Source organism: Diadema antillarum, unplaced genomic scaffold (assembly GCF_040938485.1).
Source record: "Diadema antillarum isolate AM-2024a unplaced genomic scaffold, OU_Dant_1.0 seq00000835_RagTag, whole genome shotgun sequence".
Lineage (NCBI taxonomy): Eukaryota > Metazoa > Echinodermata > Echinoidea > Diadematoida > Diadematidae > Diadema > Diadema antillarum.
Genome location: NW_027271711.1, coordinates 350,009 through 375,856, shown reverse-complemented (window position 1 = coordinate 375,856; position 25,848 = coordinate 350,009). Strand labels below are relative to the sequence as shown.

The following is a 25,848-nucleotide window of genomic DNA, read 5'->3' as shown; positions in this document are numbered from 1 at the left end:
TCAACGTCCCGCTGAAAAGCGGACGGGGTGGAGCAGAGTGCACGAAGAGGCGAACTCCTATTTGTTATCTTCCAGCTTAATCACCGGAGTTTTGGCGGTCGAGGCTCCAAGATTTCCACTGAATTGCTAGCGACGAATCGGAACACGAGGAGATAAACCTCTAATGTCTGTGTTCTGTTTTTGTTCTTGTTGCTCTTCTTTACTCTGTGTGTGAGTGTGTGTGTGTATATATATGTGTGTGTGTGCGCGTGTGCGTGCGGAACAGTTCCATCACATCAGCTTTTCAGCAAAACGTTGACCGCCTGTCCCGCCGGAACTCTGGGGGAGCTAACGGTGGAAGCGCCGTTGTAGTTTCGGAGGCACTACACTTAAGCGCCAGCTTCTCTTCTGGCCACTCCGGTGCCGTTTTTGTGCCCGATTCGACTTCAACGATCCCACACGACCACAGGCAGGCATCCACACACATCGCACGCACACGCACACGCCCACACACACACACAAACACACTCACATACAGAGCAAGAGCAAGAACAAAAACACAACACAGACATTAGAGAGGTTTATCACCTCGTGCTCCGATTCGTCGCTAGCAATTCAGTGGAAGTCTGGGAGCCTCGCCCGCCAGAACCCCGGGTATTAAACTGGAAGACAACAGATAGGAGTTCGCCTCTAAGTGCACTCTGCTCCACCACGTCGGCTTTCCAGCGGGACGTTGACCGTCTATCCCGCCGGAACTCCAGGGATTTAACGTTGCAACGTTCTATTATTCTTTCGAGGATGCTACACTTAAGCGCCAGCTTCTCTTCTGGCGACTCCGCTTCCGTAATGGTGCCCGATATTTGACTTAATATGTGATGTGGCCTGAATCGATTTCGTCACCTTTGTCGCCTTTTCGGCACTCTTCTGTTATTTTCAAGTTTGAGTTTTGCATTTGCTTGATACTTTTACAGCAAAGTAAGAATGTACAATTCACTTTAAATGAAAAAAGAAAACTATGAAATTGACTGCTACCAACTTTGCCAGGGCTTAACTTTTTCTAACCGCGTAAAAAGTCACGGAATTCAATTGAACAGGGAAACCTGATATATTGTAAATTAGGTGCAATGTCAAGTTCTGATTTTGTAGCATGTTGATGAAATCATCGGTTAACAATAACTAAAATGTTCTTCATGAACATCCCTTCGTCATTTGAAATGAAAAAGAACATCGGTCTCTCGACAAATTTAATGAATTTTGAGCTTACAATAGCTTTGTCGCTTTAAAGATGTATTAACAAAATTGATTAAAGTTATAACAGTAATATGAAACAAGAGATTAGCTGAGACAAGATGACCAATGTAAATTGATTAAAAGACACAAATCTTTTGATGCGTTCCACCAAAGTGTAGTACAGTGTACTGTTAATTTGATGATTTGAAACAATCTAACTACTTATTGTTCGTCAATTTAAACTACTTTGAAGAAAGTAGCATAATTTTGTATACAAAGTATGTAGAAACTCACAAACTGATTGTGTGATTTCGTTTGGTAACATTAACATAAGCTGAGCCAAATTGCCTATTTTGATGCTTCAAGTCAAGAAAAGTTAGTTATTTGTAATATCACGAATCACTATTTTCTTGTCTTTCAGGAGTTTTTCTTAAAGTTGTGAATTGCGTCATTATAAGAATAGATATCAAAAAGGCCACAAGCATTAGATGATTTGTTTCCTTTGAAATGAAGACACAAACAAATACACACACACAACGCAGAGAGAGAGAGAAAAGATGAGGAACAAAAAGAACAAAGACAGAACACAGACAGTGGAGTTTCGTCTCCTCGTGGTCCGATTTATCGCTAGCAATCCACCCAGTCGCTGGTAGCCTCGCCCCCCGAAACTCCAGAGAGGGAGCTGAGGGGTGGGAAATGGGAGCTCATCTCTTCGTGCACTCTTTTCCACCCCGTGGGCTTTCGAGCGGGACGTCGATCGCCTGTTCTTACGGAACTCCGGGGGAGCTAACGGTGCAAGCGCCGTTGTCCTTTGGGGACATTACGCTTTTTCTTCTGGCCACTCCGGTGCCCGATTTGACTTCAACGTTCCCACACGACCACAGACAGACATCCACACCCACAACGCACGCACACGCACATACACACACACACACACAGAGCAAAGAAGAGCAATAACAAGAAAAAAAAAACCAGAATACAGACAGTGAAAGTTCCATTTCCTCGTGGTCCGATTCGTCGCTATCAATAAAGGGGAACTTTGGGAGCCTCGCCCTCCAGAACTCCGGGGAGGAAACTGAAATATAACAGATGAGAGTTCGCCTCTTCGTGCACTCTGTTCCATTCCGTCGGCTTTTTAGCGGGACGTTGACCGCCTGTCCCGCCGGAACTCCGGGGGAGCTAACGGTGCAAGCGCCATTGTTGTTTCGGAGGCACTACACTTAAGTGCCAGCTTTTCTTCTGGCCACTCCGATGCCGTAATTGTGCCCGATTCGACTTCAACGCTCCCACACGACCACAGACAGGCATCCACACACAACACACGCACACGCAAACGCGCACACACACACACACATACACACACCCACTCACACACAGAGTAAAGAAGAGCAACAACAAGAACAAAAACAGACATTAGAAGTTTATCTCCTCGTGCTCCGATTCGTCGCTAGCATTTCAGTGGAAATCTTGGAGCCTCGCCCGCCAGATATCCCAATATACATAAGTAATTCTGTTCAAAAATACAATCCGAAGCTGCGTTCATCATCAGATGCATTCTTACTCCAAACACCCAGAGTAAAACATGGGTATGGTGATCGTGCTTTTTCCGTTATGGGACCAAAATTGTGGAATCAGTTACCTCTTCAGTTAAGGGAACTGTCATCGACAGAGTCATTCAAATCCAAACTTAAAACTTATCTGTTCCTTTCACACTGAGGACTGTAATTGCTGTATGTCATTAATATTGGATCAATATTGTATTTTTAATTGGCATATGTTGTATTTTTTATTTGGTATATATTTGTTTTTGTTTACCATTTTCTTATTTGTTGAAATGTTTGAATATGTATATGCATGTAAATATATGATATCTTTTCATTTTTGAAGCGCCATGAGCACTGAGAAGTGGAAATGTGCGCTATACAAGTAGCCACTATTATTATTATTATTATTATTAACCCCGGGGATTAAGGTGGAAAATAACAAGTAGGAGTTCGCCTCCGCGTGAACTCTGCCCCACCCCGTCGGCTTTCCAGCGGGACGTTGACCGTCTATCCCACCGGAACTCCAGGGATTTAACGTTGCAACGTTCCATTATTCTTTCGAGGACGCTACACTTAAGCGCCAGCTTCTCTTCTGGCCACTCCGCTTCCGTCATGGTGCCCGATATTCGACTTAATATGTGATGTGGCCTGAATCGATTTCGTCACCTTCGTCGCCTTTTCGGCACTCTTCTGGTATTTTCAAGTTTGAATGATGCTTTTGCTTGATGCTTTTACAGCAAAATAAGAATGAACGATTCACTTTAAATGAAAAAAGAAAACTATGAAATTGACTGCAACCAACTTTGCCAGGGCTTAACTCTTTCTAGTCCCGTAAAAAGTCACGGAATTCCATTGAACAGGGAAACCTGATATATTGTGAATTCATGTCAAATTCTGATTCTGTAGCATGTTGAGAAATCATCGCCTAACAATAACTAAAATGTTTCAGATAAGTTCATGAAATCCCTTCGTTATTTGAAATGAAAACGAACATAGGTCTTTCGACAAATTTAATGAACTTTGAGCTTTACAAACGCTTTGTCGCTTTAAAGACGCATTGACAAAATTTATTTTCACCAGTGTAGTACTGTTAATTTGATGATTTGAAACAAGTTAACTACTTATTGTTACGTCAATCTAAACTGCTTTGAAGAAAATAGCATAATTTTGTATACAAAGTATGTAGAGACTCATTACACAGACTGATTGTGTGAGTTCGTTTGGTAACATTAACAAAAACTAAGCCAAATTGCCTAATTTGATGCTTAAAGTCAAGAAAAGTTAAAGTTAAAATCACGAATCACTATTTTCTTCTCTTTCAGGAGTTTTTCTTAAAGTTGTGAATTGCGTCATAAGAATTGATATCAAAAGGTCACAAGCATTAAATGATTTGTGTCCTTTGAAATGAAGACACAAACACACATACACACACACAACGCAGAGAGAGAGAGAGAGAGAGAGAAAAGATGAGCAACAAACAGAAGAAAGAGAACACAGACAATGGAGTTTCGTCTCCTTGTGGTCTGTGATATGGACTTCACATTGCAAAGTTGATAGCAGTCAATTTCATATTTTTCTTTTTCATCTAAAGTGATTTGTTCATACTTTGCTATAAAAGCATCAAGCAAATACACCCCTCAAAATTGAAAATAACAGAAGAGTGCCGAAAAGGCGACAAAGGGGACGAAATTGAATCAGGCCACGACACATGTAGCTGGAATATCAAATCTTCACACGACTTTCCTCAGAAATGCATGATTCTCAATGTGCCATTTCAAGGCGTGTTACCTCAGAGACGTTCTTTCGGCATGTATCTATCTACACACATCGACATATATCTATCTACCCACATCGGCATATATCTATATCGTTTTTGATCAGTAGTCACTGTAGCAGGAAAGGCTGGTTGACTATCAGGTAAAGTCTGATTGACTATCAGGACGTCGAATATCGAGCACCGTTGCGGCACCGGAGTGGCCAAAAGAGAAGCTGGCGCTTATGGGGGAGTGTAGTGTCGACTTCAACATTCGCTCCTCGTGGTCCGATTCGTAGCTAGCAATCCAGCGGAACTCTGGGAGCCTCGCCCTCCAGAACTCCGGGGAGGAGGCAGAGGCACACTGCGCACAGGCACACTGCGCGGACATGCACACTGCACAGGCACAGGCACACTGCGCGGTTACCATGCACTGTGGCAGCAACTACCAGAGTAGACGCATTCAATTACAAGCAGGTTAGTTTTGAAATCCGTCCGACCAGGAGCAGACGTATACCCTTGTGTGTATGTCTGCTTCAGAAACGGATTTTAATCTAACATCACATCGCATCCTGGTTGCTGATGAAGAATGCGATGACTAACCTGTTTGGTGTCTTGTTTCTATATCATGCGCTTTCCTCGCCAGGATAAAGCGTTTTTAGTCTAATGCCATTTTAGGTTTTTATCACATATCTATTGTTTTTGGTCATCTTGTTGCCTTGCCTGTGGTCGTGTGATAATGTCGACGTCGAATATCGGGCACCATTACGGCACCGGAAGTGGCCAAAAGAGAAGCTACTTAAGTGTAGTGTCCCCGAACAATGGCGCTTGCAACGTTAGCTCCACGGAGTTCCGGCGGGACAGACGGTCAACGTCCGCTGAAAATTCGACGGGGTGGAACATAGTGCACGAAGAGGCGAACTCCCATCTGTTATCTTTCAGCCTCCTCCCCAGAGTTCTGGAGGGCGAGGCTCCCAGAGTTCCGCTGGATTGCTAGCGACGAATCGGACCACAAGGAGCGAATGTTGACGTCGAATCGGGCACCATTCCGCCACCGGAGTTGTCCCCTAGCGATCAATTGGTCAGGTCAGGACTCGAAAAGCTTTCCTGCTGCTGAAAGAAAAAAAAATGAGGGAAAATGGACGACAGGGAGAAAAACAAACGCAAAACAACCACCAAAAAAGGTCCAGCTTTGGCCGTTGGCACGGGAGGAAGGGGTGGAGGTGGTTGAAGCAAGCTGCCGTCCGGTCCGGCGTGTCCAGAAACGCACTTTGGTTCGACGGCCTGCAGCTGCCGAAGTGAAGGCGGTGCTCGCCCCTCTGCTCCCCCGGAGTTCCGGCAGGAGCGGCTGTCGTCTGCCGCCTGTCAGGTGACTATCGCCTCCTGGTTTGATGCAGCATGTTTGCGACCGTGCGGCCGGTCTAGGGACGCAAATGGCCTTCTCTTGGGCTGGTGCTTTCGAGTCCGAATCCAAAACGGCCCTCTTTGAATTGTTTTACCATTTGAACACGTGCTTAAACAGCACTACGAGGGGAGGGGTTCTCGTAATGCCGGGCCTATTATAGGGGATGCCGTTTCTGTGAACGATATTTGGTTTTGCATGCCGGCGGACCGGGAGATCGAGTAGCTCACTCTAGTGGAAAGTGGAAGTTCACAACACCGAAATGGAACCGGGAGCGCATTTCCGGTGGCAGAGAATTGGAACGCAGGTCTATGGTCAGGCCAAATGCAAAGCGAGGCCCTCCGAATTATTTGACCCTTAATTATAGGCAATGTGAGAGATTTGGAGCAGAGGGGTTCTTGCAACGCCGCGACATATATGAGGGAGTCGGTCTGACGGAGCGTTTTGTCAGACAAGATGCGAAACCAAGGCGCAAAGTCCTCGCACGGGCACGTCAGACGTCATATTAGCGACGTATTTATGACGTACATTTCACGTCAGTTTTGCGACGTATGTATCACGTCATATTAGCTCTGTATTTATGATGTAAATGTCTCGTCAGTTTTGCGACGTATTTATCACGTCATATTAGCTATGTATTTATGACGTAAATGTCTCGTCAGTTTTGCGACGTGTTCATCAGGTCATGTTAGCGACATATTTATGACGTAAATTTCATTTCACTTTTGTCACGTGTTCGTCACGTCATATTTGCGACGTATTTATGACGAGAATTTCACATCAGTTTTGCGACGTGTTCATCAAATCATGGTTGCAACATATTTATGACGTAAAGTTCACGTCACTTTTGTTACGTGTTCATCACGTCATATGGATATTAGCGAGTATTTATGACATAATTTACACATCAGTTTTGTTACGTGTTCGTCACGTCTTTTATCAGCGACGTATTTATGACGTAGATTTCACGTTAGTTTTTATGCGTTCATCACGTCATGTTAGCGACGTATTTATCATGTAAATTTCAAGTCAATTTTGCGACGTATTTATCACGTCTTGTCAGCGACGTATCTATGACGTAAATTTTGCGTCAGTTTTGTTATGATGTGTTTATGACGTGAATTTCATGTGAATTTCACGTCAATTTTGTCGTGTTCATCACGTCATGTTAGTGACGTATTTATGACGTAAATTTCACTTCACTTTTGTCAATTGTTCATCACGTTACATTAGCAATGTATTTATGACGTAAATTTCATGTCAGTTTTGCGATGTATTTATCATGTCTTGTCAGCGACGTATTTATGACGTAAATTTTACGTCAGTTTCGTTACGATGTATTTATGACGTTATGAGAGGTTTCTCATTAAGAATTTTCAAATCATGAATCATGACGTAAATTTCACGTCAGTTTTGCGACGTATCTATCACGTCTTGTTAGCGACGTACTTATGACATAAATTTTACATCAGTTTTGTGACGTGTTCATCACTTCATGTTAGCGACGTATTTATGACGTAAATTTTATGTCACTTTTGTTACGTGTTCCTCACGTCATACAAAAGATTCATTTTTAACGTATGTTTCACGTCAGTTTTTATTTATCACGTCATATGTTAGTGACGTATTTATGACGCTTATTTTACGTCAGTTTTATTACGTGTTCAAAAAAGATCACCAGGAAAATGAAGGGAGAGGAAAAAAGGAAAAAAGAGGAAGAGAGAGAGTGAGAAAGAAAGGAAAAGGGGAGAAAAAAGTGAAGGAAAGAATAGGAAAAGAAAGGTAAACGGAAGAAAAAAGGGGAAAGGAAGAGCGGCATATTGCATAACTGCATAAGTATAGATTGGAGACGCGAGGGGACCCAGTATATTCAAAAGGGAAGAAAGATAGAAATAGTCTTGTCAAAGTGTTTACGTAACGAAGCAGCAAGGGGAGGGGGGCAATTCCCCCAAAATGTGCACTTAATCACTCAATTTCAGTTCTGAAAATACAAACATTTCGAGTTCGGTCGCTTCGCACCCTCGCTTCCAGTGATCTACGTTATTTAAGAAAATTGTGCCCCTCCATGCAGGAAAAACTGTGCGTATGGCCTTTTGTAAACTATATGGGCATGTCACTGTTTATAACTAAAAATAGCGGAAATCTTCAAGCTTTACAGTGCTTCAATATCGAAAGCTTCGAGGAGGGGATCTTCTTCTACAGAACCAGTGGGCAGATTTCAACCAAACTTACTGGGAACCATCCTTAGGGGATGGGGTCCCAAAGATGTTTGTGTGTTTGTTTCATGTGGTCCCCAGGGGCCGGCGGTAGCCACCCCTCCTTAAAAATGAGAATTTTTTTTTTTTTGTCTAGACCCTAAAGCATTACAGTCAAGATATGTTTTATGTAGATACCTTATAGATAAAGAATACATGTTGATCACGGCAATATCTAAGGGAATCCCCTACGGGAACCGGGCCACTAAAGATGAGTGAAAGTGGGGGGAGGGGGGTTAAATTCCATTTTCATTTTCTTCAGAACCAGTGTGCAGATTTCACCCCAAGTTGGTGGGAATCATTCTTATGGAATAGGAACCCAAAGTCAGTTTTATTGGGTATGTGGCCCAAGGGGGGGGGGCTCCTTCTAAAAAAACGGAGAAGTGGCTCTAATTTACAGGGATATTGCGTCAGATGTGGTGACTATGATACTCGGGTGAGCGTCTAGCCCCCCCCCCCCCCCCCTCCTCCGAGGAGCTCTTGTTTTCTTTCTACAACAATTTGAAATGAATATCAACGTGCAGTAAATGTGGATATGATAAAGCGAGAACAAGCAAGTTTTGACTGCAAAAATGTAAAAATTTTCAAACTCGCTAGCTCCGTCGCCCCCACAATGACTCTTATTTTGTTGACTGGTTCCTTGCCGGCCATCAGTTATTCATAACGTAATATCATAATAAATACAAGGAAAGTTTACCCATTACTAAGGTGTCTCAAAGACACAAATGCGATAACATTCAAACCTCCATTGTAAGTCTTCAAAAGAATGCATGGTTTGTGGAACATATCACCTTCCTCTAGATGTAAACGGAAGGAAGAAACTTATTTCAGAAATATAACATTACAGTGACGTTCCTATTGTATGATTTATTTTTTCACGTTAACAATTTTTGTTCTTGGGATTAATATTTTTCTAGACTGTAAATAATAAGAAATAAGGCATGATTTCTAAAAGCGCATTAATAAGATGAACAGCTGATGGAAATTTGGGAATTAAGGGACGAGGTAACCCCTTAGTTTTACAGAATAATGATGCCGAACCTCTATTTTTGCGTTACTTCTGATAGTAATTTCCGCGTACTTACATGTTGATCACGGCAATATTAAAGAGAATCCATGTAGAGCGAACTAATGTCAAAATCGCCCACTAATGTCAAAACAACCACTGATGTCATAACGCGTCGACGACAAATGTCATAACACGTCGACAACAAATGTCAAAACAACCAATAATGTCATAACGCGTCGACGACAAATGTCAAAATCGAATCAACCACTAATGTCATAACACGTCCACGATAAATGGCAAATTTTCCATTTTTACTGCAAATGTCATAACACGTCCACGACAAATGTCAAAATCGGATTAACCACTAATGTCATAACACGTCGATGACAAATGTCAAAATTTCCAAATTTACTGCAAATGTCATGACGCGTCACAAGGGCGGATCCAGGAATTCCATTAGAGGGGAGGCGCCTTTACAAAATCAAAGGCTGGCGCGACCCTCACCCCCCCCCCATTTTATCGTTTTTATTTTTGTTGTGTTGACAAAATAAAGAGAGGGGCACTAAAGGGGGATGCGCCAACTCTAATCCGCGATTGCGTCAACCACAAATATCAATATTGGATTAACCACAAATGTCATAACACGTCGAGCACATATGTCATAACGCGTAACAGGGGCGGATCCAGGAATTCCGTAAAGGGGGGGGGGGGCGCCTTTACAAAATAAAAGGCTGGCACGACCCACCTTTTCTTATTTTTGTTTCTGTTGGTTTAACCTAATATAGTGAGGGTGCACCAGAGGGGGAAGCGCCCCTCTCGATCCATCATTGCGTCAACTACAAATGGAAAAACTAATTGCTTGCATTACAGGAGCGGATCCAGGAATTTTGTAAAGGGGAGGCGTCTTTACAAAGTCAAAGGCTGGCGCGACCCTCCCCCTCCCCATTCTGTTCTTTTTATTTCTGCTGTGTTGACGAAATAAAGAAAGGGGGCACTAAAGGGGATGCGCCCCCTCTAAATCCGCGATTGCGTCAACCACAAATATCAATATTGGATTAACCACAAATGTCATAACACTTCGCCCACAAATGTCATAACGCGTCACAGGGGTGGATCCAGGAATTCCGTAAAGTAGGGGGCGCCTTTACAAAATCATTCTGGCCCGACCCTCCCCCCTCATTTTCTTCTTTTTATTTCTGTTGTGTTGACGAAATAAAGAGAGGGGCACTAAAGGGGGATGCGCCCCCTCTCAATCTGCGATTGCGTCAACCGCAAATGTCAAAATCGGGGATTAACCACAAATGTCATAACACGTCGATCACAAAGGTCATAACGCGTCACAGGGGCGTATCCAGGAATTCCGTGAAGGGGAGGCGCCTTTACAAAATCAAAGGCTCGCGCGACCCTCACCCCATTTTCTTCTTTCCATTTTCTCTTGTTTTAACAAAATATAGAGAGGGGGCACCATGGGGATGCGCCCCCTCTCGATCCATGATTGCGTCAACCACAAATGACCAAACTCATTGCTTGCATTACAGGGGCGGGTCCAGGAATTCTGTAAAGGGGAGGGGGCACCTTTGTATAATTAAAGCCTGACGCATCCCCCTTCTTTTTATCATGTATGTTGTTTTGAGAAAAAAAAGAGAAGGGGCATCAGAGCGGGATGCGCCCGTCTCGTTCCGCGATTGCGTCAACCACAAAATGTCAAAACTCATTGCTTGCATTACAGGGCAAGCAATCAAGAGATCCAGAATTCCGTAAAGGGGAGGTGCCTTTACAAAATTAAAACCGGCCGCACCCCTATTTTTTCATTTCTGTTGTTTTAACAACAACAAAAAATAGAAAGGGGCACCAGATGGGGATGCGCCCCCTCTCGATCGGCGATTGCGTCAACCACAAATGTCAAAACTCATTGCTTGCATTACAGGGGCGGGTCCAGGAATTCCGTAAAGCGTAAAGGGGAGACGTCTTCTCAAAATGAAAGGTTGGCGCAATCCCCCTCCCCTTCTTCTTATTTCTTTTGTTTAAATGACAGTTAAAGCGGCAGTCTTTAATTTTGTAAAGGACCCTCCAATTTACGGAATTCATGGTTCCGCCCCTGTAATGCAAACAATGGGTTTTGCCATTAACTTGTCAGTGCTTGTGGTTGACACAATCGCCGATCTTGAGGGAGACGCGGTACCCCGTCCCCGTCTCTATTTTTGTTAACACAAAAGAAATTAAATGAAAAAAAGGGCGAGGCGTTTGCACAAGCCTTTGATTTTATAAAGGCGTCTCTCCTTTACGGAATTTGGACTCGCCCTCTAATGCAAGCAATGAGTTTTGACATTTGTGTTTCACCAATCGCGGATCGAGAGGGGGGCATACCTCTATGGTGCCTTTTTTATTTTCTTTTAACAACAGAAATAAAAAGAAAAAATAGGGGGTGCTGCAGATTTTAATTTTGTGAAGGCGCTTCCCTTTACGGAATTCCTGGATCCGCCCTGTAAGGCAGGCAATTAGTTTTGATATTATGGTTAACGAGAAGGAGGCGCATCCCCCTCTGGTGCCACCTCTCTTTTTTAAAACAATAACAATAAAATATGGGGAGGGGGTGCGGCAGCCCTTGTAATTATTTTGTAAAGGCGCCTCCCGTTTAATGAATTCATGGATCCGCCCTTAATGCAAGCAATGAGTTTTGACATTTGTGGTTGACGCAATCATTGATTGGGAAGGGACTGATACATCTCTTTTTGTTAAAACAACAAATATAAATAAAAATGGTGGGGTGGAAGCCTTTAATTGTGTAAAGGCGCCTCCCTTTTACGGAATTTATGGATCCACCCATGGAATGCAAACGATGGGTTTTAACATTAATTTGTGGCTGACGCAATCTCAGATCGGGGGGGGGGGCACCCCCTCTAGTGCCCCCTATCTATTTTTTTGTTAAAATAACAGAAATTAAAAGAAAAAAGGGGCTAGGGTTGCTGCAGCTTTGCTTTTGTAAGGGCGCCTCCCTTTACGGAATTCCTGCATCCGCCCCTATAATGCAAGCAATGAGTTTTGACATTTTGTGGTTGACGTAATCGCGGATCGAGAAGGGGGCGCATCCCCCTCTGGTGCTCCCTCTCTTTCTTTTTCTTTAGTTAAAACAATAGAAAAAAGTGGGGATGGGGGTGCGGCAGTTCTAGTTTTGTAAAGACGCCTCCCTTTACGAATCTCCTGGATCCGCCCCTGTAATGCGTTATGCCGCACCCTATTTTTTTTTCATTTCATTTCTGTTGTTTTAACAACAACAACAGAAAATAGAGAGGGGGTACCAGAGGGGGATGCGCCCCCTCTCGATCCGCGATCGCGTCAACCACAAATGTCAAAACTCATTGCTTACATTACGGGGGAGGGTCCCAGAATTCCGTAAATCGCAAAGGGGAGACTTCTTTTTTAAAATGAAAGGCTTGCGCGATCCCCCTTGCCCTTATTTATTTCTTTTATTTCTTTCGTTTAAGCGTAAAAAAAAAAGAAAAAGAAAAGAATTTGGGTGCGGCAATCTTTAATTTTGTAAAGGGGCCTCCCCATTACGGAATTTCTGGTTCCGCCCCATGCAATGCAAACAATCAGATTTGCAATAAACTTGTGGTTGACGCAGTCGCGGATCGAGAGGGGGGGGGGGGCGGTATGCCCCCTCCCTGTCTCTTTTTTTTGTTAATACAAAAGAAATTAAATTTCAAAAAAAAAAAACGGAGAGAGGTGGTTTGCGCAAGCAATTGATTTTTTTAAAGGCGTCTCGAGGAATTCCTGGACCCCGCCCCTATAATGCAGTCGCGGATTGAGAGGGGCGCATTCCTCTCTGGTGCCTTCTTTCATTTTTTTTCAAATAACAGAAATAAAAAGAAAAAATAGGGGTGCGGCAGTTCTTGTTTTGTTAAGGCGGCTCCCCTTTACGAAACTCTGGATCCGCCCCTATGACGCGTTATGACATTTGCGGTACGTTTGGAAATTTCGACATTTCTGTTGTCTTATGACATTTGTGGTTAATCCAATTTTGACATTTCCGGTTGGCGCAATCGCGGATCGAGAGAGGGCGCATCCCACTCTGGTGCCCCCTCTGTTGCGTTAACAAAACATTGTTAACGCAACAGAAATAAAAGATAAGAAAATGGAGGGGGGCGGGGTCTCGCTAGCCGCCTTTGATTTTGTAAAGGCGACTCCCCTTTACGGAATTCCTGGATCCGCCCCTGTAATGCAAGCAATGAGTTTTAATATTTGTGGTTGACGCAATCATGGAACGAGAGGGGGCGCTTCCCCCTCTGGTGCCCACTCACTATGTTATGTTAAAACAACAGAAATAAAAACAAGAAAATCGGGGGGGGGGGGTGTCGCGCCAGCCTTTGATTTTTTAAAGGCGCCCATCCCCTTTACGGAATTCTTGGATCCACCCTTGTGACGCCTTATGACATTTGCTGTCCAAGTTTGAAAATGTTGACATATGTGGTCGACGTGTTATGACATTTATGGTTAATCCCCGATTTTGACATTTGCGGTTGACGCAATCGCGGATTGAGAGGGAGGGCATCCCCCTATAGTGCCACCTCTCTTTATTTCATCAAGACAACAGAAATAAAAAGAAGAAAATGGGGGAGGGAGGAGGGGCGGGCCAGCCCTTGACTTTGTAAAGACGCCTCTCCTTTACGAAATTCCTGGATCAGCCCCTGTAATGCAAGCAATGAGTTTGGTCATTTGTGGTTGATGCAATCATGGATCTAGAGGGGGCGCTTCCCCCTCTGGTGCCCCTTTCTTTCCTTTCTTTTTTTTTTTTTGGTTAAAACAACATAGATAAAAAGAAAAAAATGGGGGGTTGCGGTTGCCTTTGATTTTGTAAAGCCGCCTCCCCTTTACGGAATTCCTGGATCCGCCCTCATAATGCAAACAATGAGTTTTTAATGAGAAATTGGGGGGAGGGGAGTGTCGCGCCAGTCTTTGATTTTGTAAGGCGCCCCCCCCCCCTTTAGGAAATTCCCTAATCCGCCCATGTTATGCAAGCAATGAGTTTGGTCATTTGTGGTTGACGCAATCATGGATCGGTGCCCCCTTAATTTTCTTTTCCTTTTTTTGGTTAAAAACAACATAGATAAAAAGAAAAAATGAGGGTGGTGCGGTAGCTTTTAATTTTGTAAAGCTGCCTCCCTTTTTGAATTATTGGATCCACCCCCGTAATGCAAGCAATGAGTTTTGAAAGAGAATTGGGGGGGGGGGTGTCGCGCCAGCCTTTTATTTTGTAAGGCGCCCCCCCCCCCTACTTTACGGAATTCCTGGATCCACCCGTGTGACGCGTTATGACATTTGTGGTCGACGTGTTATGACATTTGTGGTTAATCCCCGATTTTGACTTGTGTTTGACGCAATCACGGATTGAGAGGGGGCGCATCCCCCTTTAATGCCCCTGTCTTTATTTTGTCAACACAACAGAAATAAAAAGAAGAAAATGGGGAGGGGGGGAGGTCGCGCCAGTCTTTGACTTTGTAAAGACGCCTCCCCATTACAAAATTCCTGGATCCGCCCCTGTAATGCAAGCAATGAGTTTTTCCATTTGTAGTTGACGCAATGATGGATCCAGAGGGGGCGCTTCCCCCTCTGGTGCACCCTCACTATATTAGATTAAACCAACAGAAACAAAACTAAGAAAAGGGTGGTCGCCCCAGCCTTTGATTTTGTAAAGGCGCCCCCCCCCCCTTTTACGGAATTCCTGGATCCGCCCCTGGGACGCGTTATGACATTTGCGGTCGACGTGTAATGACATTTTTGGTTAATCCAATATTGATATTTGTGGTTGACGCAATCGCGGATTTAGAGGGGACACATGTTAGCGACGTATTTATGATGTAAATTTCACGTCAGTTTTGTTACGTGTCAATCACGTCATATAAGCGATTCATTTTTCACGTCAGTTTTGAGACGTATTTATCACGTCTTGTCAGCGACATATTCATGGTGTAAATTTTACGTCAGTTTTGTGACGTGTTCATTACGTCATATTAGCGATGTATTTATAACGTTAATTTCCCGTCAGTTTTTTAATGTGTTCATAACGTCATGTTAGCGATGTATTTTTGACATAAATTTCACTCCACTTTTGTCACGTGTTAATCACGTCATATTAGCGATTCATCACGTAAATTTATGACGTATTTATCAATTTCACGTGAGTTTTGCGACGTAATTTATCACGTCTTGTTAGCTATGTACTTATACGACGTCAAACGATTTACATCACTCAGTTTGTGACGTGTTCATCATGTCATACATGTAGCAACGTAAATTTATGACGTGTTCATAATTTCACGTCAGTGAGTTTGTTACACGTGTTCCTCACGTCATATAAGCGATTCAAATTTACAACATATATAAGCGATTCACTTCAAATTTTGCGAAGTATCTATCACATGTTAGCGACGTATTTATGACGTAAATTTCACGTAAGTTTATTACGTGTTCATAACGTCATATTTGCGACATATTTATGACGAGAATTTCACGTCAGTTTTGCGACGTGTTCATCACGTCATGGGTGCGAGGTTTTTATGACATAAATTTCACGTCACTTTTGTTACCGTGTTCTGCACGTCATATTAGCGATGTATTTATGACGTAATTTTCACGTCAGTTTTGTTACGTGTTCATAAGGTCATGTTAGCGACGTATTTATGACGTAAATTTCACGTCAGTTTGGTTACGTGTTCCTCACATCACATAAGCAGTTTATTTATAATGTATATTTCATGTCAGTTTTGCGACGTATGTTTCACGTCAGTTTTGCGAAGTGTTCATCAAGTCAAGATAGCGACGTATTTGTGATGTAAATTTCACTTCACTTTTGTCAATTGTTTATCACGTCATATTAGCAATATATTTATCACGTCATATTAGCAATATATTTATCACGTAAATTTCACGTCAATTTTGTGACGTATTTATCACGTCTTGTCGGTGACGTACTTATGACGTAAATCTTACGTCAGTTATGTTACGATGTATTTAGACGTGAATTTAATGTGAATTTCACGTCACTTTTGTCACACGTTCATCACGTCATATTATCAACGTATTTATGATGTAAATTTCACATCAGTTTTGCGACGTATTTATCACGTCTTGTTAGCGAATTATTGTACTTATGACGTAAATTTTACGTAAGTTTTTTGACGTTTTCATCACGTCATATTAGCTATGTATTTATGAAGTAAATATCACGTCAGTTTTGCGACGTGTTCATCATGTCATGTTAGTGACGTGTTTATGACGTAAATTTGATTTCACTTTTGTCACATGTTCATGACGTCATATTAGCGATGTATTTATGACGTAGATTTTACGTCAGTTTTGTTACGTGGTCCTCACATCATTATAAGCGATTGATTTATGACTTATGTTTCACGTCAGTTTTATTATGCTTTCATCACGTCATATTCGGGATGTACTTATGATGTGAATTTCATGTCAGTTTTTTTATGTGTTCATCACGTCATAGTTGCGACGTATTTATGACACGAATTTCACGTCAGTTTTGCGACGTGTTTATCTCGTCATGTAACAAAAGTGAAGTGAAATTTATGTCATAAATACCTCGCAACCATGACGTGATGAACATGTCGCAAAATTGACGTGAAATTCTCGTCATAAATATGTCGGAAATATGATGTGAAATTTACGTCATAAATACGTTGCAAAACTGATGTGAAATATACGTTATAAATGACATCAAAAAACTGACATAAAGACGTTGCTAATATGACCTGACGAACATGTCACAAAACTGAGGTAACATTTTCGTCATCAGTAGGTCGCTACCAAGATGTGATCAATACGTTGTAAAACTGACTGAAATTAACGCTATAAATACATCGGTAATAAGAAGTGACGAACACGTATCAAGAGTGACGTGAAATTTACGTCATAAATATGTCACTAATATCATGTGATAAATATGTCGCAAAACTGACGTGAAATATACGTTATAAATGAATCGCTTATATGACGTGAGGAACATGTAACGAAACTGATGTGAAATTTACATCATAAATACATCGCTAACGTGACGTGATGAACACATTAAAAAACTGTCATGAAATTTACATCATAAATACATCGCTAACATGACGTGATGAACACATCAAAAAACTGCCATGAAATTTACGTCATAAATACATCGCTAATATGACTTTATGAAGACAGAACAAAAGTGATTTGAAATTTAAGTCATAAATACATCGCTAATATGACGTGAACACCTAACAAAACTGACGAGAAAATTATGTCATAAATACATATGCGCTACGTTGCGAACATGACGTGATAAACACATCAGAAAACTGACGTGAAATTCACGTCATAAATACGTCGCAACTATGACATGATGAACACATAATAAAACTGACCTGAAATATATGTCATAAATGAATCGCTTATATGACGTGAGGAACACGTATTAAAACTTACGTGAAATTTACATCATAAAGACGTCGCTAACATGACATGAAGAACACATTAAAAAACTTAAGTGAAATTAACGTCATAAATACATCGCTAATATGACCTGATGAACACGTCACAAAGCTGACATAAAATATATGTCATAAGTACGTTGCTAACAAGATGTGATAAATACGTCGCAAAACTGAGGTGAAATTAACGTCATAAATACGTCATAAATATGACGTGATAAATGCGTCGTAAAACTGACGTGATAAATACGTCGTAAAACTAATGTGAAATATATGTTATAAATTAATCGCTTATATGACGTGATGAACACGTAACAAAACTGACGTGAAATTTACATCATAAATACGTCGCTCACGTGACGTGATGAACATATAAGAAAGGTGACATGAAATTTACGTCATAAATAGGTCGCTGATAAGACGTGTGAACCATAACAAAACTGACATGAAAATTACGTCATAAATACATCGCTAATATGACGTGATGAAATTGAAACAAAAGTGATGTAAAATTTATGTCATAGATATGTCGCTAACATGACGTGATGAACACGTCGCAAAACTGACGTGAATTTTACGTCATAAATATGTTGCTAATATGACGTGATGAACACGTCACAAAACTGACGTGAAATTTACGACGTAAATACATAGGCGCTACGTTGCGAACATGACGTGATAAACACGTGACATCATAAAGATCATAAACACATCATAAAGACGTCGCTAACATGACGTGAAGAACACATAAAAAAACTTACGTGAAATTAACGTCATAAATACATCGCTAATATGACCTGATGAACACATCACAAAACTGACATAAAATATATGTCATAAGTACGTTGCTAACAAGATGTGATAAATACGTCGCAAAACTGAGGTGAAATTAACGTCATAAATACGTCATAAATATGACGTGATAAATGCGTCGTAAAACTGACGTGATAAATACGTCGTAAAACTAATGTGAAATATATGTTATAAATTAATCGCTTATATGACGTGATGAACACGTAACAAAACTGACGTGAAATTTACATCATAAATACGTCGCTCACATGACGTGATGAACATATAAGAAAGGTGACATGAAATTTACGTCATAAATAGGTCGCTGATAAGACGTGTGAACCATAACAAAACTGACATGAAAATTACGTCATAAATACATCGCTAATATGACGTGATGAAATTGAAACAAAAGTGATGTAAAATTTATGTCATAGATATGTCGCTAACATGACGTGATGAACACGTCGCAAAACTGACGTGAATTTTACGTCATAAATATGTTGCTAATATGACGTGATGAACACGTCACAAAACTGACGTGAAATTTACGACGTAAATACATAGGCGCTACGTTGCGAACATGACGTGATAAACACGTGACATCATAAAGATCATAAACACATCATAAAGACGTCGCTAACATGACGTGAAGAACACATAAAAAGACTTACGTGAAATTAACGTCATAAATACATCGCTAATATGACCTGATGAACACGTCACAAAACTGACGTAAAATATATGTCATAAGTACGTTGCTAACAAGATGTGATAAATACGTCGCAAATCTGAGGTGAAATTAACGTCATAAATACGTCATTAATATGACGTGATAAATGCATCGTAAAACTGACGTGTTAAATACGTCGTAAAACTAATGTGAAATATATGTTATAAATTAATCGCTTATATGACGTGATGAACACGTAACAAAACTGACTTGAAATTTACATCATAAATACGTCGCTCACATGACGTGATGAACATATAAGAAAGGTGACATGAAATTTACGTCATAAATAGGTCGCTGATAAGACGTGTGAACCATAACAAAACTGACATGAAAATTACGTCATAAATACATCGCTAATATGACGTGATGAAATTGAAACGAAAGTGATGTAAAATTTATGTCATAGATATGTCGCTAACATGACGTGATGAACACGTCGCAAAACTGACGTGAATTTTACGTCATAAATATGTTGCTAATATGATGTGATGAACACGTCACAAAACTGACGTGAAATTTACGACGTAAATACATAGGCGCTACGTTGCGAACATGACGTGATAAACACGTGACATCATAAAGATCATAAACACATCATAAAGACGTCGCTAACATGACGTGAAGAACACATAAAAAAACTTACGTGAAATTAACGTCATAAATACATCGCTAATATGACCTGATGAACACGTCACAAAACTGACGTAAAATATATGTCATAAGTACGTTGCTAACAAGATGTGATAAATACGTCGCAAATCTGAGGTGAAATTAACGTCATAAATACGTCATTAATATGACGTGATAAATGCATCGTAAAACTGACGTGTTAAATACGTCGTAAAACTAATGTGAAATATATGTTATAAATTAATCGCTTATATGACGTGATGAACACGTAACAAAACTGACGTGAAATTTACATCATAAATACGTCGCTCACATGACGTGATGAACACATAAGAAAACTGACATGAAATTTACGTCATAAATAGGTCGCTGATAAGACGTGTGAACACGTAACAAAACTGACATGAAAATTACGTCATAAATACATCGCTAATATGACGTGATGAAATTGAAACAAAAGTGATGTAAAATTTATGTCATAGATATGTCGCTAACATGACGTGCTGAACACGTCGCAAAACTGACGTGAATTTTACGTCATAAATATGTTGCTAATATGACGTGATGAACACGTCACAAAACTGACGTGAAATTTACGACGTAAATACATAGGCGCTACGTTGCGAAAATGACGTGATAAACACGTGACAAAAGTGACGTGAAATTTACGTCATAAATACATTGCAACCATGACGTGATGAACACATAAGAAAACTGACGTGAAATTTACGTCATAAATAGGTCGCTGATATGACATGTGAACACGTAACAAAACTGACATGAAAATTACGTCATAAATACATTGCTAATATGACATGATGAAATTAAATACGATGAGATGATGAGATTATATACGTCGTAAAACTAATGTGAAATATATGTTATAAATTAATCGCTTGAGATGATGAGATTAAATACGTCGTAAAACTAATGTGAAATATATGTTATAAATTAATCGCTTATATGACGTGATGAACACGTAACAAAACTGACGTGAAATTTACATCATAAATATGTCGCTCACATGACGTGATGAACACATAAGAAAACTGACATGAAATTTACGTCATAAATAGGTCGCTGATAAGACGTGTGAACACGTAACAAAACTGACATGAAAATTACGTCATAAATACATCGCTAATATGACGTGATGAAATTGAAACAAAAGTGATGTAAAATTTATGTCATAGATATGTCGCTAACATGACGTGCTGAACACGTCGCAAAACTGACGTGAATTTTACGTCATAAATATGTTGCTAATATGACGTGATGAACACGTCACAAAACTGACGTGAAATTTACGACGTAAATACATAGGCGCTACGTTGCGAACATGACGTGATAAACACGTGACAAAAGTGACGTGAAATTTACGTCATAAATACATTGCAACCATGACGTGATGAACACATAAGAAAACTGACGTGAAATTTACGTCATAAATAGGTCGCTGACATGACATGTGAACACGTAACAAAACTGACATGAAAATTACGTCATAAATACATTGCTAATATGACATGATGAAATTGAAACAAAAGTGATGTGAAATCTATGTCATACATTAGGAATACAGTCCATCTAAGGCAACCCGAGTAAAACAATGCTTTGCTCGGGTTTTCGACACCGTTTTGTCTCACCAGCCAAGCTTCTTATCTGCACAGTTAATCCCTTGTACAAACATTGACCTATGACAGAAGAAAGTACTCCTTTGAATCCATGTAATACACGAGTGGCAAAATCGATCTAATTGGCAAAGGGTCTGGAATTCAGACTACCCTTCTCTAGAAAACGGTGTCGAAATAATCCCCAAACCCGAGTTGGGAAAGATTTTAGACGTGCAACTCCTCCTCCAACTCGGGTTTGAGGATTATTTCAGCACCAGCTTGTAGATGTGTAGTCTACATCAAAGACACTTATACATTTGCAGCAGTGGAAATGCATTGCTGATGACCAAATTACTTCTTGTTGCATGATTGTGACGTGGGCATCGTAATACTGTGTTAATTTTCTACCAAACACAAGCTGCACGAGTTTTTTTTTATTACATATTCAAGAAAGTGCAATCTTTATTTGTGCAGGATTTTTGTTTTCTTCTGCAATAGTACTTCACAATTCTTTACCACTCAAGTCTAGGGATTGATTCAACATTGTTTTAGGGGATTGCAAGGTCTAAAACCTGGATTGTATAAAGATATCACATCTGGGAGGTGGGGAAGTCTCTTCCAACCTTCCCGGCATGTAGAAATGGCAGAGAGAATACTCATGACAACATAGCAACAGCAATGAGCGGCAAAGCACACTGATGTGTGCGTGCACCCATGCATGCAGTCATTTTACACTTGCCAGACTGAGATAAAAACAAAGGAGGGGGGGGGGGTCTCTGTCATGAGAGAGCTAACCGTTGGTAATGCTGGGTATGGCAGTCAAATCCTAATAGGATTAAGATAGCAGCTTCTCTTGTGTAAACATTCAAAACGGTGAGTTCAATTTAGACGAGGTGTTCTCGTCATGGATATGTCGCTAACATGACGTGATGAACACGTCGCAAAACTGATGTGAATTTTACGTCATAAATATGTTGCTAATATGACGTGATGAACACGTCACAAAACTGACGTGAAATTTAGGTCGTAAATACATAGGCGCTACGTTGCGAACATGACGTGATAAACACGTGAAAAAAGTGACGTGAAATTTACGTCATAAATACATCGCAACCATGATGTGATGAACACGTCATATATACGTCGCTGATATGACATGATGAACACGTTACAAAAGTGACGTGAAATTTACTTCATAAATACGTCGCAACTATGACGTGATGAACACGTAACAAAAGTGACGTGAAATTTACATCATAAATATGTCGCAACCATGACATGATGAACACGTCGCAAAACAAACTGATGTGAAATATACGTTATAAATGAATAGCTTATATGACGTGAGGGACACGTATTAAAACTTACGTGAAATTTACATCATAAAGACGTCGCTAACATGACGTGAAGAACACATAAAAAAACTTACGTGAAGTTAACGTCATAAATACGTCGCTAATATGACCTGATGAACACGTCACAAAACTGACGTAAAATTTATGTCATAAGTACGTTGCTAACAAGATGTGATAAATGCGTCGCAAAACTGAGGTGAAATTAACGTCATGAATATGTCATTAATATGACGAGATAAATGCGTCGTAAAACTGACGTTATAAATACGTCGTAAAACTAATGTGAAATATATGTTATAAATGAATCGCTTATATGACGTGATGAACAAGTAACAAAACTGACGTGAAATTTACATCATAAATACGTCGCTCACATGACGTGATGAACACATAAGAAAACTGACGTGAAATTTACGTCATAAATGAATGGCTAATATGACGTGAGGAACACGTAACAAAACTGACGTGAAATTTATGTCATAAATACGTCCCTAACATGACGTGATGAATACATCAAAAAACTGGCATAAAATATACGTCAGAAATACATCGCTGACAAGATATGATAAATACGTCGCAAAACTGATGTTAAATTTATGTCATAAATACATCGCTAATATGACGTGATGAAATTCAAACAAAAGTGATGTGAAATCTATGTCATAGATATGTCGCTAACATGACTCGAACACGTTGCAAAACTGACGTGAATTTTACGTCATAAATATGTTGCTAATATGACGTGATGACACGTCACAAAACTGATGTGAAATTTACGACGTAAATACATAGGCGCTACGTTGCAAACACGATGTGATAAACACGTGACAAAAGTGACGTGAAATTTACGTCATAAATACATCGCAACCATGACGTGATGAACACGTCACAAAACTGACATGAAATTCTCGTCATAAATATGTCGCAAATATGACGTGATGAACACTTAACAAAACTGACATGAAATTTACGTCATAAATACATCGCTAACATGACGTGATAAATACGTCGCAAAACTGACGTGAAATATACGTTATAAATGAATCTCTTATATGATGTGAGGAACACGTAACAAAACTGACATGAAATTTATATCATACATACGTCGCTAACGTGACGTGATGAACACATTCAAAAACTGACGTGAAATTAACATCATAAATACATCGCTTATATGACCTGATGAACACGTCACAAAACTGATGTAAAATTTACGTCATCAGTAGGTCGCTAACAAGACGTGATAAATACGTCGCAAAACTGATGTGAAATTAACGTCATAAATACATCGGTAATATGACGTGATGAACACGTATCAAGAGTGACGTGAAATTTACGTCATATATATATGTCACTAATATGATGTGATAGATATGTCGCAAGACTGACATTAAATATGCGTTATAAATGAATCGCTTATATGACGTGAGGAACACATCAAAAAACTGATGTGAAATTTACGTCATGAGTAACGTCGCTGATAAGATGTGATGAACACGTAACAAAACTGACGTTAAAATTACGTCATAAATACATCATTAATATGACTTGATGAAAACAGAACAAAAGTGATGTGAAATTTATGTCATCAATATGTCGCGAACATGACGTGATGAACACGTCGCAAAACTGATGGGAAATTGAAGTCATAAATATATTGCTAATATGATGTGATGAACACGTCACAAAACTGACGTGAAATTTACGTCATAAATACATCGCTAATATGACGTGATGAACATGGAACAAAACTAACGTGAAAATTACGTCATAAATACATAGGCGAACATGACGTGATAAACACGTCACAAAATTAATGTGAAATTCACGTCATAAATACGCCGCAACTATGACGTGATGAACACATAATAAAACTGACCTCAAATTCACGTCATAAATTCGTCGCAAATATGACGTGATGAACACATAATAAGACTGATGTGAAATATACGTCATAAATGAATCGCTTATATAACGTGAGGACCACGTAACAAAACTGATGTGAAATATACGTCATAAATGAATGGCTAATATGACGTGAGGAACACGTAACAAAACTGACGTGAAATTTATGTCATAAATACGTCCCTAACATGACGTGATGAATACATCAAAAAACTGGCGTAAATATATACGTCAGAAATACATCGCTGACAAGATATGATAAATACGTCGCAAAACTGACGTTAAATTTATGTCATAAATACATCGCTAATATGACGTGATGAACAAGTGACAAAAGTGCAATGAAATTAACGTCATAAATACGTCGCTAACATGACATGATGAACACGTCGCAAAACTGACGTAACATTTACGTCATAAATACATAGCTAATATGACGTGATGAACACGTCACAAAACTGATGTAAAATTTACGTCATAAGTACAATACTTCGCTAGCAAAACGTGATAAATACGTCGCAAAACTGACGTGAAATATACGTCATCAATACATCGCTAGTATGACGTGATCAACACGTATCAAGAGTGATGTGAAAGTTACGTCATAAATACGTCGCTAATATGACGTGATGAATGCGTGACAAAAGTGACGTGAAATTCATATGAAATTCACGCCATAAATACATCGTAACATAACTGACGTAATATTTACGTCATAAATACGTCACTGACAAGACGTGATAAATACGTCCCAAAACTGACGTGAAATTTACGTGATAAATACATTACTAGTATGACGTGACGAACAATTGAGAAAAGTGAAGTGAAATTTAAATCATAAATAAGTCGCTAACATGACATCATGAACACATCATAAAGCTGACGTGAAATTTATATCATAAATAAGTTGCTAACATGACGTGATGAACACGTCACAAAACTGACATGAAATTCTCGTCATAAATACGTCACAAATATGACGTGATGAACACATAATAAAGCTGACGTAAAATTTACATCGTAAATACGTCGCAAAACTGACGTGAAATATACATTATAAATGAATCGCTTGTATGACGTGAGGAACAAGTAACAAAACTGTCATGAAATTTGGATCATAAATACATCGCCAACATGACGTGATGAATACATCAAAAAACTGACGTGA

At 40.0% G+C, this 25,848-nt stretch overlaps 1 protein-coding gene across 1 annotated transcript in view; it reads left to right on the top strand.

Moving 5' to 3' along the window:
- Nucleotides 1-1,999, top strand: part of LOC139740105 (uncharacterized) — a 28,395-nt gene extending 26,396 nt beyond the window's left edge. The window contains exon 3 of the mRNA XM_071650689.1: nt 1,841-1,999. Coding sequence (XP_071506790.1) covers nt 1,841-1,999 — 159 coding nt within the window. The remainder of the gene's footprint in view (nt 1-1,840) is intronic.
- The last annotated feature ends 23,849 nt before the right edge of the window (nt 2,000-25,848 follow it).